This window comes from Chelonia mydas, chromosome 9, assembly GCF_015237465.2.
Source record: "Chelonia mydas isolate rCheMyd1 chromosome 9, rCheMyd1.pri.v2, whole genome shotgun sequence".
NCBI lineage: Eukaryota > Metazoa > Chordata > Testudines > Cheloniidae > Chelonia > Chelonia mydas.
Window position 1 is genome coordinate 88,398,145 of NC_057855.1, and position 18,996 is coordinate 88,417,140.

General features: G+C 43.7%; 1 protein-coding gene across 1 annotated transcript; it reads right to left on the minus strand.

Moving 5' to 3' along the window:
• Positions 1 to 510: 510 nt before the first annotated feature.
• Positions 511 to 12,768, minus strand: PGRMC1 (progesterone receptor membrane component 1). Its single transcript, XM_037909692.2, has 3 exons — positions 11,035 to 12,768; positions 7,731 to 7,886; positions 511 to 3,630 (listed from the first exon to the last, which is right to left on the minus strand). Exons 1-3 carry the CDS (start codon positions 11,339 to 11,341, stop codon positions 3,527 to 3,529), a joined length of 567 nt encoding a protein of 188 aa, XP_037765620.1. The 5' UTR covers positions 11,342 to 12,768; the 3' UTR covers positions 511 to 3,526.
• Between the last annotated feature and the right edge of the window lie 6,228 nt (positions 12,769 to 18,996).

An 18,996-nucleotide genomic window follows, 5' to 3' on the forward strand; every position in this document is an offset into this window, starting at 1 on the left:
CAGTTAGTACTAACCTAGGTTGATTTAAGATTGTAGCATGGACATGCCCTTGGTTTATTAATAGCTTAGCAATGGCATAAGAAGCACATTAGATCACATAGAAGTGTAGCTTGTTGATCTTATTAAGCTCACTTGAAGGCATCCCAACCTTCAACTTTTATGTTTTTCTTGTTATCCACCGTTAATGCTTACTTGAGCCTTTACTGCACAGTTGCAGATATACAACAGCAAAGCAGATTTTATAGCAGTGCTAGAATATAATCTTATCAACTGCACAGTCATTAATCAAATGTTCAGTTCAAATTAGTATGTTTCAAATCCCATCCAGAGGCATTCAATTTAGACTGGCTGAGGGTGAATATGGAGCATCCAAAGGGGAGACTGTATATTAAGCATTGTTCCTGTTCACATGACAGACTGGAAACAATATATAAACAAACACCTGAAATTCAGAATGCTAGGGACTAGAAAGTGCATTTGGTCCCTTTAGATAAAATAAAGAAATACCACCACTATGTAAGAATTTTATTGTCTGCCTGTAAGAAGTAAAAGCACTTTTCTGATTTGAGGTAAAACCATTAGAAATAGTCTGCAAGGAGTACAAATGGCTTTAAAAAACAACACAAAGCCCATAACTAGTTTTGCATTAGCCTAGCCCCTCCCTTTGTGGTTCATATAATAATATTTTAGCAAGCTACCTGTGCAAACAACTGTATTCTTTGTTTTAATGTGTAGTGTTACAAAAAGACAAATGCCATCAAAGTGGTTCTCAGGGTATGGATTGAGAATAGTCATTCTGAACACACACGGTCTCAGGTACTTTTATACAGTGCACTAGTTGGTGTTTACAAAAGCTGCTGACCTCATGGAACACTTCCTATTTAAGAACAATTTTGCCTAGTTTACGGACTGTTTCCCTTTTTATTTGGTGTAAGCAGCTACGCTCTGTCTGCTCCTCTGCCTAAATTTTCCTGTCTAAGTTTTATAAAACATTGGGCTGCTCTGGCAAATAGGGTCATCGGCAACAAAGGATTTTGCAAGAGGCTTGAGCTCCCATGGAGCTTGTTTTCATTCAAAAAGTACACAGTAGCAGCAACACACATCAGGCTAACACACATCATAGGCACCATGAAGAAAACAGCTAAGAAACTACACAATACTTTGCCTTTCTATAGCACTTTCCACTGGAGGATCTCCAAGCACTTTACATGAAAGAACTGAGGCTCAATCCCCTGTGAAGTAGATATCCTCCTCCTTTTACCAATGGAGAAACTGGAGCACAGAGTTAAAGTGATTTGGCTAAGCCTACAGAGCAAGTCTGACTTTAGGCCTGTGCTTAAGCCCCCAGAGCACTATTAACCTTTCAGTGCAGGAATGCACCTATTGTAGATTTGCAATGTTGTCTTGAAAGTTTACTGCCTAAGTATAAAACCCACTTGCCCACCCTTTACCATGGTACTAAAGAGTTAAAACATTACTTTTGCTTAAAATATATTACATACATACTGCAGGCAAGTGGGCAAGAGTTCTTCATAGTCAGCCTATTGCAAAAATCACAAACTTTAAACCAGACAAGGTAAAAAAGAACCATTTAACAACAGTCAACCCAAAAACAAAAAAGCGCCCTGAGGGGGAAAGTGCCTCTCATGAGGCAGTGGCTTAAGTGAATAGATAACTTGAAACATGTCCTGAAGGCCAGTGAACTCAGGGTCTGTTGGACTAAGAAGGGAAACAAGCTAAAAATCAAGGACCTACACTGACTTGCTTAATTGGATCCAACAGCAGCATCTGACAGAGTGGGAACAATGGAGAACTACAGAGCACGCCCAACATGCAAGCAAAAGTGTTTCGGCAAGGAATGCGTTCCATGAGGGATCAGTGGGCCATTAACTCTTCGAAATTTCCACTAACAAGCTGAAATATTTCTTCAGTATACTAACAGCATGTTGACCCTCCTCACTGGGCAAAGGCATTCTCAATTCCCCCTTCTGGTATGCGACTTGGTTACTCAGTAAGGAAGAACCTGCTCAAAAGAAGCCTGGATGTGAGTTATAAGACAAAGTAACATGCTAAATACAATTCTAGGGCCTGCTCTATCCTAGAAACTTGCTGGTATAGTAATGTCAGTTAGGGGTGCCATGTTTTTTCAAATGATACTTCTATACCAGCAAAAGCACTAGTGTGGATGCAGCTGTAGGAAATAAAGTGCTTTTGCTGGTACTACTTATTTTGTTCTGGGAACTGGTATGAACCGTACCAGCTTTAGCACTCTCTTGCTGGGATAAGCTGTGTCTACATTAGGTGGTTTGACAATAAAAACTATACCAACAAATCTTTTCTAGTGTAGACTAGGCCAAGGAATCAGTAGCAGTCTCCCTCAACACTGTGCCACACACCCCCCTTTCTGGTTTAATTTCATCTGGATTAAATTTTGGAATCAGTCCCTAGAATAGTTTTGCTAAGAAGAAAAGTGAACAAACAGTAGTCATAGCTGAGTCATGCCCCTCCCAAGGTGGGAGGTCCAATTTATAATCAATACCAAAACTTCTGTAACATTTCAGATATGCTTTAGAGATAAACACAACAAAAATCATTAATCCAGTTACGTGGCTGTGAATAAACATGGAGTACGTCTTTGCTGTCGCTGGGAGGTGTATTTCTGCACCAGGTAGACATATACATGGTGGCTTTGATCAAGCTGGCATGCTAAAATAATGTGGCTGCCATGGCACAGACAGTGACTGAGGCTAGCTACTCAAATATACATCTAGGATCTTGGATGGGGTTGTACTCGGACAGCTAGCCTGAGCCACTGTGGCCACGCTGCTATTTTTACCATGTCTACCCGAGCTGGGAATTAGCCTAGCCATTCATCAGTCCTTGAATAATGACATGAGTACCTAAAAATGATATAGCCTCTTTGAACAAAAAGAGGATTTTTTTTTTTAAAAAGTATTCATTTTCAGTAATTCACCTATAAGCTTGTGGTAAATCTTTAAAATGTCAGTTTTATCTGCTATTAAAATTAATTATGTAGCACCATAGATACGTATGATGCTTTATGGACATGGTCCCTGCCCCATAGAGATTATAATCTAAAGCCCACATCCTGCAAGCTCTTCCATTGAGTTCAGTGTAGCATAACTACTCATATGTGTAAAGTTACTCTTATGCTTAAGTGTTCGCAGGATTGGGGCCTTAGCCATTAAATAAAAGCTTTTTTGATTTCAACCTACTCTGATGGAAGAAAAGCAGAAATAACTTTAGTACAAAGTTGCAGTTCACTATTGCACTGTCCTGGTGCTTTTTGTCCTACAGAACATTCAGGTCACGCAGTTTTTATGTAAGAAATTTAATCTTGTTTATGTTACTGGTAAATTTAGATTAAGAACGGTTTTAAAAACAATCCAATCACAGCAAGTCTGTACCTTTTCTAATTACTGTTGACGTTACAACTTATAAAACAGAACTGGAATGTTACAAATGGTCCCTTAAGATACAAAAATATTGTTCCTCACTGCATTCTCTAGTCTCTCTTTTGATCTTTAGCATCTTCTTTTTCTTCTTCATCTGAGTATACGGTGGGTTCCTCTCCTTCCTTCAGCAGTTTGCCAACGTAGTGATACTTAACTGTAAATTGAGAAAAAGCACAGAATACAGATCGTTCCTTTACCTTGTGCAACCTAATGTTTTCACTAAAACAGACAGTGGTTAACATAGCGTTAAAATTAAAATCAAGAACCACCAATTCTACCTTTGTTTTGCACACTGACAAAAGTGACTGACTTGCCAAACTATTCCTACCGTCATAACAGGTGATATTTATGTGAGAAATGGGCAAAATAAATGCAAACAATACAATTCTTCTCCTACTGCCAAAACCAGGAGTGACAATGTAAAGCCATTCGCAGATACTTTTGTCACCCACAACCTCAGGTCTCATGTTCAAAAGGGAGCCAACTATCATAGTGAAGAAATGAAATCACCATTTTGGGGGTGAGTGGGAAAGAATAACATCCCCGTTTTCCCCTCCCCCCCCATTACACTTGCCTATGCCAGTTCTGGAAGCTGGCATCCTGAGAATGTTCTTGGGGAATGTCAAGAAAACCTTGAAAGGTTTAGATTTTCAGAGATTCATGCTGTGAACAGGCACTGGGAAACAGGAAAAAAATGTTCTTCCCACCGGCATTAGAGATGGCACTATAGGAATTCTCCCACTGTGCACCCAGACAAGCCTTACTCCTGTTAAAATACTTCACAAGGAAATATCTAAGTAGTAAGACATATGCATAAGGAGGAAGGTTATGAATCAGAGCTCTCCCTATCTGATGCAAACCCTTTTAGCAAGTGAAGGGAAATCTCTTACTATAGTCTCTCCTATATTATAGTTTAAAATTATATGAATTTAAAGGCGAATATTTGCATAATCTGCTAGAAGTTTGGGAACTACATTAACAACTGCAAAGTACGAACGCTTCACTCCTGGAAAGACCACTTTAAATGCTGGTTTTTGGTCACACATGGTAGTAAGAAAAGGAGGACTTGTGGCACCTTAGAGACTAACAAATTTATTTGAACATAAACTTTTGTGAGCTTATGCTCAAATAAATTTGTTAGTCTCTAAGGTGCCACAAGTCCTCCTTTTCTTTTTGCGGATACAGACTAACATGGCTGCTACTCTGAAACCTGACATATGGTAGTGTAATTTTGGTGTCTAGGACACACTTATCATAAAACCACCATTCAACGTGGCATAATTAACAGCTTTGTTCAAGACAGGATGAGTGTCAAAATAGCAGCTGTGTCTACATGAGGAGGTTTCCCAAAATAGCAAATTAGGAGCAAAAAAACCAATAACATTATCTGGGGAAAGCTTGGCTGTTCATGTTGGACACCAAATTAAAAACAGAACAAAAAACAACCACCTTTTAGTTCTCATTGAACAAAAAATACGTTGTTCCCAAAATATTGATTATTTGTGACTAGGGGAAGTGATACTGTGGAAAAATATCCCTGTCTACATTTGCTCCTATATTTTTTTTTACTCCATTGAAAGGTTTTAACCTTAGAGGATTATTTCCTTTTCAACTATGTATTTTAAAAGAACTTCATTACATTTAGGCACATTGAATAGATTATTTTCACATGTACTCTTTAGAAAGCTCCTTGACAGAAACACAATATACAACAGGAACATATGAAAGTTAACTTCACAAGTTGATCATGATGAAAATGTCTTGTCTACATCTGACTCCAGACTGACTGCTTAATGTAAAGTTTGTATAGGTTTCTGGTGTGAAGATCATGCTAGCAATGAGCATGTCAGAAACCGCAGCTGTGAAAGGACAGACAAGTCACACTTAATGTTGTCTGAATGTAGGTATCTTAAGACTTAAGGGTTATATGCCATATGCATTTGTAAGTATCTTACATCAGTCTAATAGTGGAAACACTGAATCAGTTCAGGTTCTAGACTTTAAAATTCAGTCTGATGTTTTTGTTTTAACACTAACCACCATGCAGCCAGACTCCTAGTAAACTTTAATGGTCATTACCTAGACCAAGTGTATATGGAATTTCCATTACATGTTTCTTACTGAAATGCTTGTTATATAAACAACACTTACAGTCTGTTTTATGTAAATGAAAAAAAAAACACCCACATAGCGCTTTCCTGGTCTAGAAACCCAGGTTAAGTGTTGTGCAGTTAATATTCTTCACCAGGAAGATATTACTGTAGCGGATTATATAATAATCAAACTCCTGGGTAGAAGAAGCTAGCTGAGCAGTTTCCAACCTACAAAGTACTGTTAAAAAAGACAAAAACCAGGACCACAGAGCAGCTAGAGCTGCTATATTTACACTGGAAGCCTTTAATACTAAGAGCTGCAAAACATAAGAATGGCCATACTGGCTCAGGCCAAAGATCCATCTAGCCCAGTGTCCTGTCTTCTGACAGTGGCCAATGCCAGGTGCCCCAGAGGGAATGAACAGAACAGGTAACTCAAGTGACCCATTCCCTGTTGCTCATTCCCAGCTTCTGGCAAACAGAGGCTAGGGACACCAGCCCTGCCCATCCTGGCTAATAGCCATTGATGGACCTATCCTCCATGAATTTACCTAGTTCTTTTTTGAATCCTGCTATAGTCTTGACCGTCACAACATCCTGTGGCAAAGGTGGACTGTGCATTGTATAAAGAAATACTTCCTTTTGTTTTAAACCTGCTGCCAATTAATTTCATTTGGTGACCCCTAGTTCAAAACAGAAGAGTACTGCCCAGATTTTTTAGATCATTGTATATTTATATCCAAGCCTCAATAGACAAGAAAAGGGATAACTGCTTTAAACTTATTTTGTTGGAAAAGTCTCCGGACGTGAGCAAAGGGCAGCCTGTCTCCCCTAATTCTGGGGCTGCCATTCCTGAATAATGCTGCATAAATAATTTGACATATACAGAATTTATTAATTTCATTCAGTATTCAAAGGCGCTTAAATGATTTTTCAAAATGCAAATTAGGCTTCTGAAAATTTTACTTCTCCAAACCTTGTTTTGTAAATGCTCAAATAAGAATAGGAGAAACAAGGAGTACCAAGTGGAAAACATCTAGTTTCCCCAGAAATAAGCTTCCTTAATTCTTCAGGATGTTAAAAATACAGAATGCTCCCATACAATGCCAACTAAGCTTAACTGCCTCATAGGAACACTCTCCATGTGCAACCAGTTTATTAGAAAGTTAAAAGCAGTTTCATTCCCTGCCATTTTTTTTTTTTTTTTTTTTGGTAGTTTTACAGTCAGATTTTACTATTTGAAAAAGTGGTTTAATCTCTTCTCTTTCTCTGTAAAAAAAAATCAAAACCAAAACATAAACAAACACCCAAATGGGGGAAACTGACATTTTTTTCTCTCTAATCTTTCAGTTTTAGAAAACTTAAGTGTTATAATAAAGCAGTTGTTCCCAAACTTTAAACAGCCTGTGAACCCCTTTGACTAAATTGTGAAATCTCATGAACCCCCTCCTAAAAATGAATATTTCCAGGGATTTAAGTTTAAATTTCCTCCACACTGTGAGGCTCTTACTGCTGGACCCCATTGACCGCCCCGGTCAACTGAGCTCAGGCTGCAGGTCCCGATGACCACTGGCCCCACCCTCCCTGGGGCTCGGGCTGCCAGCCCCGTGCGGAGTGCTGGGGTTTGGGCTGACGGGGACAGGGCTCGGGCTGCCAGCCCCAACTGCCCGGCCCTGCTCTCCCTGGGGCTCGGGCTGCCAGCCCTGCAACCGGGTCCCACCTGCTGCCTCCAATGCCCAGGGTCCTCTGGCCGCCATGAGTGACATTTTTCTGGCGAACCCCCTGTAACGTTCCGCAAACCCCAGTTTGGGAACCACTGCAATAAAGGGTACCATATTTTCAGATAGAAGTTTGTTTGCAGCGTTGGTTCCAGGATATTAGAGAGACAAGATGGATAAGGTAGTATCTTCTATTGGATCAACTTCTGTTGGTGAGAGACAATCTTTTGAGTTTATACAGTTCTTCTTCAGGTGTGGGTCAGACCTGAAGAAGGCGGCCTTTTTGTAAGCTTAGGTCTTTCCCCCATCAGAAGGTGGTGTAAACAACGATATTAACCTCACCCACCTTGTCTCTTAGACACGTGATGTACCGTATTGAATGTCTTCCACCATTATACACAGAGGCTAGCTACTTCACAGAGAGTGGATTTGAAATTGCTTACACATGAACTGTGATTCCCAGTCTCTCAGGGTCTCTTGCTGCGTAGCATTGAGATCAGACAGGTCATCATATTCATCCTTCAGAGCCTCCTTATCCAGACAGAATGTGGCAAGACCTCTGGATGCATCTCTTCCAGCAAAAATTCCATATGGGCCCTCTTTAAAATAAAAAATGTCGGGGTAATTACAACATTGCTGTTTCTTTGAGGACCACGTACCAAGAACCAAATGACATGCTGATCCCCTGACTTGAATCTTATGTTGAAATCCCCAAATAAGATTTGTATTGTAAAATTTGCTCTATTTTGTAATATTGAGCCAGATATTTTCCAGTACATACACACCCAAACCCCAACAAAAACAAGAAACACTACAAGAAAACAGAATCACTAAAGAAGATACTGAGCATGCTGGGACATCAGGAAGAAGAGACAAGTGCTGGTGTGTGGAGGGCATGCAAAAGGGAGCTATGCACAAGATGACAAGAAGCAAATGGCTTTCTTGGAGCAAGCCCGAGACATATGTGTGGCACCTGTAAAGACAGCAAACAGGAGTCAGTTATGTGGGAAGAGGAAAGGAGAAAGGATACAGAAGTCTGAGGAGATGGAGTGCAAGGCAAGCGTATGGCTTTCTGACAAATCCTTCTGGCTTAGAGAGTTGACCCATGGAAGAAGAAGGACCTGAAAGGTGATTAGTTGGCTTGAGATATGGAGGAGAATCTTAACAGGACCCTACTCCAAGGATAGCAATCAGGCTGGAAGCAGGTGCTTAGTAAATATAAAATTTACACAAAATGCATGTAATGCATAAGGATCCCAAGGGACTGATGTGTACATGTCACAGTGGGTCAGAAGTATCTTATCAAGAGGGACTGCTGGTACACTTCATCAATCATTAACTTATTTGCAATAGTAAGCAGAATGTTTTATCAGTACAGAAGTAACAGAAAATTTAAGATAGCACATGTTCCAATGATTCAGCTCTCTTAGGAGGCATTAATGTAACACCAAAATCTGGTTACTTTAGTGTCCACCTGCACTGGGGGGGGAGAAGCCTTTTCAGATTTCAATAAATGGAATCAGTTTCCTTTTCATACAAGCAGAGACCCAATTTCATGACTACATTAATAAATTAGACATGGTACACAGCCTCTCATGTTCTCAGATATAACTCACGAGTAGGTTTTTTAAAGCTCTCTGCTGATAAAGAACCACACATTCAAATCGATCATGTATATTACCTTACTGTTCTAGAACTTAAAACCCTACTCCTCTTTACACACACACCCACACACCCCCAAGCGCCTATGGGGCATGGATCATCTTTGCATGTGTTTGAACAGCACAAGTGGGGCTGTGATTTTGATTGGGAACAAGTATCATAAAAATAACTCTGTGTTACTATATTATAAATATTAAATAATAGAACTGTTTCCATCAAAAAGGGAATGTAATGATGAAATCAACAAAAGATTTCATGTGCTGCGACCTATGGCATTACAAAGGAAGGTGCCAGGTGAGTTGCATGAAGTAAACAAAACTGCCTGCCCCATCAGTATAATCATTTAAAGCAGGGGTTCTCAAACTGGGGGTCGAGACCCTCTCAGGGGGTCACAAAGTTATTACATGAGGGGAGGGGTCGTGAGCTGTCAGCCTCCAACCCCAATCCCGCTTGCCTCCAGCATTTATAATGGTGTTAAATATATTAAAAGTGTTTTTAATTTATAAGGGGAGGGTGGGGTTTGCACTCAGAGGCATGCTATGTGAAAGGGGTCACCAGTACAAAAGTTTGAGAACCGCTGATTTAAAGAGTACTATAAATGTGCATGGAGCTTGACAAAAAAAAAAAAAAAAAAAGTGAAAGAAGTAGATATACTTTGAGTGTACACAACTAAAATACTTGGTTCTGTAACCCTAATGATACAAGTAAACCCTTACTCACAGGAGAAGCCCTGGTTATGCCAATTAGTTTAGGTAAGTAGGAGCTGCAGAACTGGCTCCCAACTTCATGACCGCATTATTATTATTATTACTTAGTTGTAGTTGTTGTGGTGATTCTTCAACAAAAAAAACTTCAAAAACACTCCAACGAAAGACTGCTGAATGGGAATTAATTTGCAAACTGGATACAATTAACTTAGGCTTGAATAAAGATTGGGAGTGGATGGGTCATTACACAAAGTAAAACTATCCCCCCCCCCCCCCCCCCCCCCGTTCTTGTAAAGTGCTGGAAATGGCCCACCTTGATTATCACTACAAAAGGTCCCCCCCCCCGCTGGTAATAGCTCACCTTTCCTGATCACTCTTGTTACAGTGTGTATGGTAACACCCATTGTTTCATGTTCTCTGTGTATATAAAATCTCCCCACTCTATTTTCCACTGTATGCATCTGATGAAATGAGCTGTAGCTCATGAAAGCTTACGCTTTAATAAATTTGTTAGTCTCTAAGGTGCCACAAGTCCTCCTTTTCTTTTTAGTTGTAGTGGTATCACCTCCAATTAGGCCTAAGTTCACCGTCTTTAAAGACAACATATATTGCAAAGTCCTGGGGTGGGGTACTTTCCCCCTTTCCTCCCACCACTGCCTTTTACTTTAGCCTGTGCCCCCCACCAACTTCCCTCACATTGGTAGTTTTGCCTTGTTACCTAGGTGTCTCCTGTGCTCTGGACAGAGGCACTGAGTGTTGTGTAACCTACTACACTCACGGAGGTTACAGAGTAAGGCACTGATTTGAGTTGTGTTCAATCAGGCCCTGGGAGTTGCCTGAGGGGCTGGGCTTCTAAACTGCAAACAGAGCACACAAGGGCCTCTCCCCGCCACAATTAAGTGCCCCCAGTATAATCCTCTCCACAGACTGGATCCCAGTTACACAGGGAAACAACAAGCAAGCAGCAGATGGAGGGAGAAAGGGTTGGGCATTTCTGCTAGGTAGATGGCAACATATTGAGAGAGTCAGAGCCCAAGGCCTCTCCCCCACACTCCTCCCCAGAGCCTCTCCTCACCCTCACTGCACCTCCCCCACTACATCTCAGCACCTCCCCCGGTCCCCACTGCACCCCTCTCCCCCACACTATACCCCAGTACCTCCCCCTCATCCCTACTACACCCCCTCATCGCCGCTGCACGCAGCACCTCCCCCCACAGCTCCCCAGAGCCTCTCCTCACCCCCACTCACCGCCACCTCCCCCGGTCCCCACTGCACCCCAACTCGTCCCCACACTGCACCCCTCTCCCACAATACCCCCCCGGTCCCCACACTGCACCCCAGCTCCCGGTCCCCAGAGCCAGCCGCCCCCCGCACGCACCGGGCCCGTAGAACTTGCGGGCGCGGCTCACGTCGAAGACCTTGCCGCTGATGGCCATGAGGATGCGCGGGTCCTGCACCCCGTCGTAGGGCCGCAGCTGCGCCAGGGTGAAGTCGCGGCGCCGCAGCTTGGGCGGCGGCGGCGGCTCGGCGTCGTCGGGCTGGCGCGGGGCCCGCTCGCCCCGCAGGATCTGGTAGAGCAGGAAGAGGCAGAGGCCCAGCAGGCTCAGGTTGAGCGGCGAGCTCAGGATCTCCAGCAGCAGGCCGCCGCCGCCCTCCGCCGCCGCCGACTCGTCCTCCTGGGCCATGGGCTCGGCTGGTTGCGCGGCTCGCCGGGCTGCCTCTGAGCGGCCAGCGGGGACGGGGAGGAGCAGCCAGCAGGGGCCGCCCCTCGCCAGGGAGGAGGGACCTGGGGCTTCCCGCCCAGGCGGCTCCGAGCGCAGGCAGGCCCGAGGCCGCCCCTGCCCCGCCGAGTCATAACAGCCGGGCTTTGGCCTGGCTTTACCGGGACCGTCCTGAGTGGTTGCGGGGGGGGTTTGTCTTGTATAGGCGCCTATTCCTCCCCCCACATCTGGTCACCCTGTGGCCAGCCGCAGGGCCAAAGGCAACCCTGGGCGCCTGAGCAATGCAGGCTCCTGGTTCCTTTCCCTCCCAGTGGGCTGCTCTGTAGTCGGGTGACCAGATTTCCCGATTTTATTTGGGGCTGTTTCTTAAAAGGCCCCTATTTACACCCACCCACACCCACACCCTCTGTCCTGATTTTTCACACTTGCTATCTGGTCATCATACTCTTTAGTCACCTGTTTTCTCTCATCTTGTTCTGGGCTGGTAAAGTTTTTGGGACAGGGACTGTCCTTTTAGCTGGTGTACTGCACAATGGGGTCCTCCTGGGCCATGACTGGGGCTCTCGGGGCTACTGCAGTGTAAGTAGTTACATGCACAAAAACTATATTAAAGTTACAAAGCCAAGCGCTCCAAGAATGCCAGACTTAAGGTTGTCTTTGGGCTAACTCAGTAGTAACGTTAAGATTACACTTACAAACTGTTTGTAGGATCAGAGTTTACAATCTTTACTACAAGATGATTTTTATTCATTTTATCTTTTTTCATTTTACTATCCTTAATCAACCAATCCATTATTTTTTCTTGCTAGTTTCTTCCGTTCTCCCCTTTCTCAGTGCTTTTTCTACAATATTCCCGCCTCTTGCAGAGGACGACAATCTCCTGAACACATTCAAAACTTCTCCCCCCTATTATTTTAGTATCCACCAATAAAACATAAGAGGCACATCCCAAATTGTATATATAGTTAATTAGGACATTTGCAATCAAAGGAACTTCCATGTGTGAGGATACTTCAAAACATTGTATTGCACTTTGCCATACACTAAAGTGTAATTATCTCCAATAAACTGTACCGTCCTTTTTAAAAGACATGTTGTAATTGTCCCACCACAATGCTATTCATATCATATCATCGCTTAGAAAGGGATCACTTCACATGTTGAGGCTTATTTTGCTCTTAGCAATTATGGGAAAGAGAAACAGGAAGAGGGCTGAATTGGGCCTAGACCAGGGGTGGGCAAATTTTTTGGCCTGAGAGCCACATCAGGGTTCCAAAACTGTGTGGAGGGCCGTGTAGGGAAGGCTGTGCTTCCCCAAACAGCCTGGCCCCTGCCCCCCATCTGCCCCCTCCCACTTCCTGCCCCCTGACTGCCCCCCTCAGAACCCCTGACCTATCCAACCGCCCCCTACTACCTGTCCCCTGACTGCCCCGCAGGACTCCCTGCCCCTTATCCAACCCCTCCGCTCCCCGCCCCCTTACCATGCTGCTCAGAGCAGCATGTCTGGCAGCCGCCCCGCCAGGCCAGAGCCAGCCCCGCCACCTCGCTGCCCGGCAGGAGCTCGCAGCCCCGCCGCCCAGAGCATTGTCGGCATGGCGAGCTGAGGCTGTGGGGGAAGGGGGACAGCAGGGGAGGGGCTGGGGGCTCAAGGGCTGGGCAGGTCATAGTTTGCCCACCTCTGGTCTAGACTAGAGGCATTTTCTAGCTACATTGCCAAAAATTAACACTAGATGGTGTTGTGAGCACACTAATGTTTGCTGCAGAGCTCATGCTGTATTTTAGAACATCACCTTCGTCTTTAACCCTAATGTATCAATTAGATTTCATAGATGCTTACAATGAGGGTTTCATCAGGAAGCACTGTAATATGATTTAGCAGCCAGCAAATCGTAATTGCCTTACAAAACAATACAAAATCTCTGCTCATTCTTTTCAAATTGATGTGGTGAAGTGGAAAGGCCCTTTGTATCTGTGCTGTTGTGCAAACTGAAATACAGAAATGTGACCTTGCACACACAATAACCACAAGTGGAGCATGGATTGTTTTATTACAACCCATCATTAAGCTCCATAGCTAGTCTATTAGTAAGACTCAGACATTCTTTCTATACATTTCCTAGCATTTAATCTGATAGAAGAGCTCTTTTCCACTGGTTTAAACTTGAGCCTGTGCATTTTTGATTATCTGCTTGAAAAATGAATGATCTGAATAGTATTTACTAAAGAGAGTCCAAATACACCTGCATACCCACTTCTATGTGGGGTTGGTCCCATGTGTTCACCCTTTTGTTACATGAAGGGACAGTGCACAAGTGATAGTTCTGAGAGTGCATTTTCCAAGATGTTCAGCAACAGAGGACTAGCTCATACTGGGGATGGGAAGTCTAAATCTTGGAATTCCTTATTCAGTTTTGATTGCAATAGGAGTTTGGACTAAGTAAGGACTTCAAGATGGGGCCCAGTGAGGCTAACACAGAGAGGCTTCTGATGTTACCAGTTCTAATTCCTTAAAACTGTGTGCTCTTTCCTGCTGTAGTATTCCATCTATTTCTACTTATGACAGTGTTCTTAAGAAGGAAGTACTGGAGTCTAGACAGTGATTGTGCACTACTAACTGCCTATGTCACCAGAGAACTGAGGGAAGGGGGGAAAAGTACCTACCAAGGGGCTTGAATTTTCAGCTCCTAGCACCTGGTAGTGTATTTTAATACTTATACTAAAATGAGTGTAAAATGCTACCAAATCAGAATGGTAACATTACATTCTCTCTTTGCACAGCTGAGAAGCACCACACAAGGTGCAATGAAGTGAAAAATCAGGCTGAAGTGTGAAACTTGGTCATATACTCTACAGAGGAACTTGGTTTGAGTTCATAGTGATCAGACAGTTATATCCATCAAATCTTACCATACTTTCCAAAAGCCGTTTCCCATTCATGACAATGTATTTGCTTTTCCTTATGCTTATCACTGTGGCATTTCATTAAAGTTAGGATGAGAAGTAGTTGGTTTGATTTTCTTTATAATTTACAATGGTAGGAAAGAACAAGGGTGCCGCTAGACATTTTTCACAGGGTACGCACAACTTAACTACAAAAGGATCTCTCAAAACTGGGTGACCGGACAACAAAATGGCAGATGAAATTCAATGTTGATAAACACAAAGTAATGCACATTGGAAAACATAATCCCAACTACACATATAAAATGATGGGGTCTAAATTGGCTGATACCACTCAAGAAAGAGATCTTGGAATCGTGGATAGTTCTTTGAAAACATCCTCTCAATGTGCAGCAGCAGTCGAAAAAGCATACAGAATGTTGGGAATCATTAAGAAAGGGATAGATAATAAGACAGAAAATATCCTATTGCCTCTATATAAATCCATGGTACGCCCACATCTTTAATACTGCATGCAGATGTGTTTGCCCCATCTCAAAAAGAGATATATTGGAATTGGAAAAGGTTTCAAAAAGGGCAACAAAAGTGATTAGGGGTATGGAATGGCTGCCATATGAGGAGAGATTAATAAGACTGGGACTTTTCATCTTTGAAAAGAGACGACTAAGGGGGGATATGATAGAGGTCTATGAAATCATGACAGGTGTAGAGAAAGTAAATAAGGAAATGTTATTTACTCCTTCTCATAACACAAGAACTAGGGGTCACCAAATGAAATTAATAGGCAGCAGGTTTAAAACAAACACAAGGAAGTAATTTTTCACACAACGCACAGTCAACCAGTGGAACTCCTTGCGAGAGGATGTTGTGAAGGTCAAGACTATAACAGGGTTCAAAAAAGAACTAGATAAGTTCATAGAGGATAGGTCCATCAATGGCTATTAGCCAGGATGGACAGGGATGGTATCCCTAGCCTCAGTTTGCCAGAAGTTCGGAATGGGCAACAGGGGATGGATCACATGATGATTACCTGTTCTGTTCATTCCCTCTGGGGCACCTGGCATTGGCCCCTGTCGGAAGACAGGACACTGGGCTAGATGGACCTTTGGCCTGACCCAGTCTGGCCGTTCTTATGTTCTTATGATTATTCTCTTTAGTGTGTAGATGATTAGAACCAAAGTTCTTTCACAATGGGATCAGAATTTTTTTAGCTCCAGCTACATTTAAACACAGTTGTTGCTAGCAGCATTCTAGCCGTTTCTCTTATTAATCTAGGGACGAGGGCCCAGATCCTCAAAGGTATTTAGGTGCCTAACTCCCATTGAATGAGGAAATTTGTGAGGTTGAGTTAGTATTAGTAAAGCATGGGTGGCGGGTGAACCGTGGGCTTGGAGACACTAGCCCCGGCTCAGCCTGCCCCTCTTCCCACACCGGAGCCCAGCCACACCCCACCCCAGCCCCGGGCCACCCAAATGCCCCCAGCCCCCAAGCGCCCGTGGTCCAAGCACTAGGTGGGTGGTCCCAGCGCCCCCTAGCTCTGGGTGCCGTGACTGCAGTCCTGCGAGGGACCATGGCCCCAGCTCCCCCAGCCTTGGAGCACTGGGTGCCATGGCCCCAGCACCTGGAGGCCCCTCAGCACTGGGCAGTCCCAGACACCCCAAGTCCTGGCTGCAGGGTGGCTGCAGCCGTCCTAGCCCCAGCACGCTCCCCGGAAGAGAAGCAGCCTGCCTGGGCTGGGGCCAAGGGGAAAGCGGCAAGCTGGAGGAGACCTCAGGGTGGAGTGTGAGCGGGGCCATGTGGAGCTGTTTGGGGAGGCATAGCCTCCTCCAACCTACAATATGCATCACCCATGCAGTAAAGTACCACATAAGCAGGGGTGTTGCAGCAATTTTTATAGTCATGGTGCCGAGAGCCATTGAACCAAACTGTAAACCCTGTATATAATGGAAACCACTTCAAGACAGGGGGTGTGGCAGCACCCCCAGCATTCCTAGTTCTAGCACCTATGCATATAAGGGATTTATTAGCACCTAAAACCCTTCTGTGTCAGACGTGCAGAGAAGAGCCCAATTTCCCTGTCTGGCAGCAATTTCTCCAAGCATAGATAGGATTTCTGGGACAGACATATAATAATAAAACCTAGTTCATCTCATGTTTACAGCTCAAAGTGCATTATAAAAGGAGATCAGTATCATTATCACCATTTTACAAATGGGGAAACTGAGGTACCAGGAGAGATGTGACTTGCCCAAAGTCATCCAGCACACAAGTGGCAGAGTTGGGAATTGAACCAGGCCTTCTTAGTTTGACCCTATCTAGTTCCCCATCCACTCGGATATAGTGCTTCCAGTTCCTGCTTAACCCACTCACAAGGAACATAAATGATGCAGAAGTTCTGATCTCACTTTTCCCAAGTCACTACTGCCTACATAGGCCAAGAAAACAGGGTCCCTACTAGTGTTGCAAAGCTTCAGTAAGTGGGATTTATTACAAGGGTACTGAGCAGCCTTCATATTGCGCTGTAGTCAGTGGGTGAATTTCACCCCGGTGTAGAAGGCCCGCAGCAGGCCTGTGCAACACTTAAGTCTCATTTAACCACTACTTTGAAGTCTTAAGTGGGGGATTATCCCTGTGTCGGCCCTCTGCACAGGGATCAGTGTCATGCCATATTCTTGGACCCCTCTCAACTGTTGATTGTGCAGCAGCATCCTCTGTCTTTCTCTCTCTCTCTATTGAGCTACTAATTCAAATGAACTCGATGGTGAACTATGTGCCTCAGTGGTCACCAGGGAGAAGGGAATGTGATGGTGATAGGTGCCAGAAAGAGCGAGCTCTCCCAAAGTGAAGAATCCGACATACCGACGGCTATCAGGGTGATGTCAGTACTGGAGACTGATTAATCAGAACATCTGCAGCCTAAGATAGCTCCAGATGGAACTCATTACAGAATTCTGGAGAACGTGTCAGAGACGGGGGCAGACCGGCTAGCTGGAGCAGCTTGACAATGTGCTATTGAGTTTCCTTTTGGAGAAACATATTGGTGGAAGCTTGCTACTCAGTCTGATTTTCAAACAGTTTTCTTTCTGCAGTTATCAGTCATGCTGCCAGGTCTGCTGCTTCTGAATTGGTCCTGCCAAATAGGTCTCTTTGCCCATCACTATGACAAGAAAGCTGCTGAGCTAGTACCAGCTACAATATGGAGTTTTTTAGGGCCAGCTCAGTGACTTTTAGGTAAGCACTAGAGATCCAGGTTTCAGAATAGCAGCCGTGTTAGTCTGTATCCACAAAAAGAACAGGAGTACTTGTGGCACCTTAGAGACTAACAAATTTATTTGAACATAAGCTTTCGTGGACTACAGCCCACTTCATCGGACTGGTTTTTGAATGTTATAATTCTTGATGTCTGATTTGCAACAAAGCCCGTTGCCAACTCTGTCCACATATCTATTCAAGGGACACCATCATAGGACCTAATCATGTCAGTCACACCATAAGAGGCTCATTCACCTGCACATCTACCAATGTGATATATGCCATCATGTGCCAGCAATGCCCCTCTGCCATGTACATTGGCCAAACCGGACAGTCTCTACGCAAAAGAATAAATGGACACAAATCAGATGTCAAGAATTATAACATTCAAAAACCAGTCGGAGAACACTTCAACCTCCCTGGTCAGTCAATTTCAGACCTAAAAGTCGCAATTCTCCAACAAAAAAACTTCAAAAACAGACTCCAACGAGAAAGTGCAGAATTGGAATTAATTTGCAAACTGGACACCACTAAATTAGGCTTGAATAGAGACTGGGAGTGGATGGGTCATTATACAAAGTAAAAACTATTTCCCCGTGTTTATTCCACCACCCCCCACTGTTACTCACACCTTCTTGTCAACTGTTTGAAATGGGCCATCCTGATTATCACTACAAAAGTTTTTTTTTTCTCCTGCTAATAATTGCTCACCTTAATGGATTGGTTTAGTTATAGTGTGTTTGGCAACACCCATTTTTTCATGTTCCCTGTGTATATCTTCCTACTGTATTTTCCACTGCATGCATCCGATGAAGTGGGTTTTAGCCCACGAAAGCATATGCCCAAATAAATGGGTTAGTCTCTAAGGTGCCACAAGTCCTCCTCGGTTCTCTTTGCTGATACGGACTAACACGGCTGCCTCTCTGAAACCTGAATGTGGAAAGTAACTGGAAAACTCGATACGACAGAGACTGAACTAGCACACACCCCTAGATAAGAGACTGTTGCAGATGGTGTGAAATGCTAACAACTCACTTCCATTAGTGCTGTGTTGGGGGGCAGGGAAGAGACTACACAATGCATTTAAATGCATAATGGGTTGTAGTCTTCAGAGGGACCAATTCCTACTGATGTGAAAGTTACTTATCTGGTCCTAAAATCTCATAATGTAGTTGCTGTCTGTACTAGTGTCACTGTGCCCTCTCCCAAAAGGGCACATTATACCAGTGCCCTCGTTTTTGTGTGTGTCCCTGCCATTATATTGATCTGCCCAAGGAGTGAAAGAGGATAAAGGGAAGAAAAAGAAAGTAGGCTAGAGGAGTTGTCTCTACACAAACTTGCACCAGTTTAGTTGAATGGATGTAACAGGCCGTGTAGAGACTCCTATTTCAGATAAGAGTGACTTATTTCTGTTTAGCTAACATCTGTTCCTAATCTATTTAAGATACAGCAAAATATGCCACTCT

What these genes read in the sequence shown, in the direction of transcription:
- PGRMC1 (XM_037909692.2), bottom strand. Translation starts at nt 11,341, where the DNA reads ATGGCCCAGGAGGACGAGTCGGCGGCGGCGGAGGGCGGCGGCGGCCTG. An exon ending in CCGCAAGTTCTACGGGCCCG is followed by an intron (nt 7,887 to 11,034) that starts GTGCGTGCGGGG and finishes TTTATTTTAAAG; the next exon opens with AGGGCCCATATGGAATTTTT. An exon ending in CTGGGAATCACAGTTCATGT is followed by an intron (nt 3,631 to 7,730) that starts GTAAGCAATTTC and finishes CTCAATTTACAG; the next exon opens with TTAAGTATCACTACGTTGGC.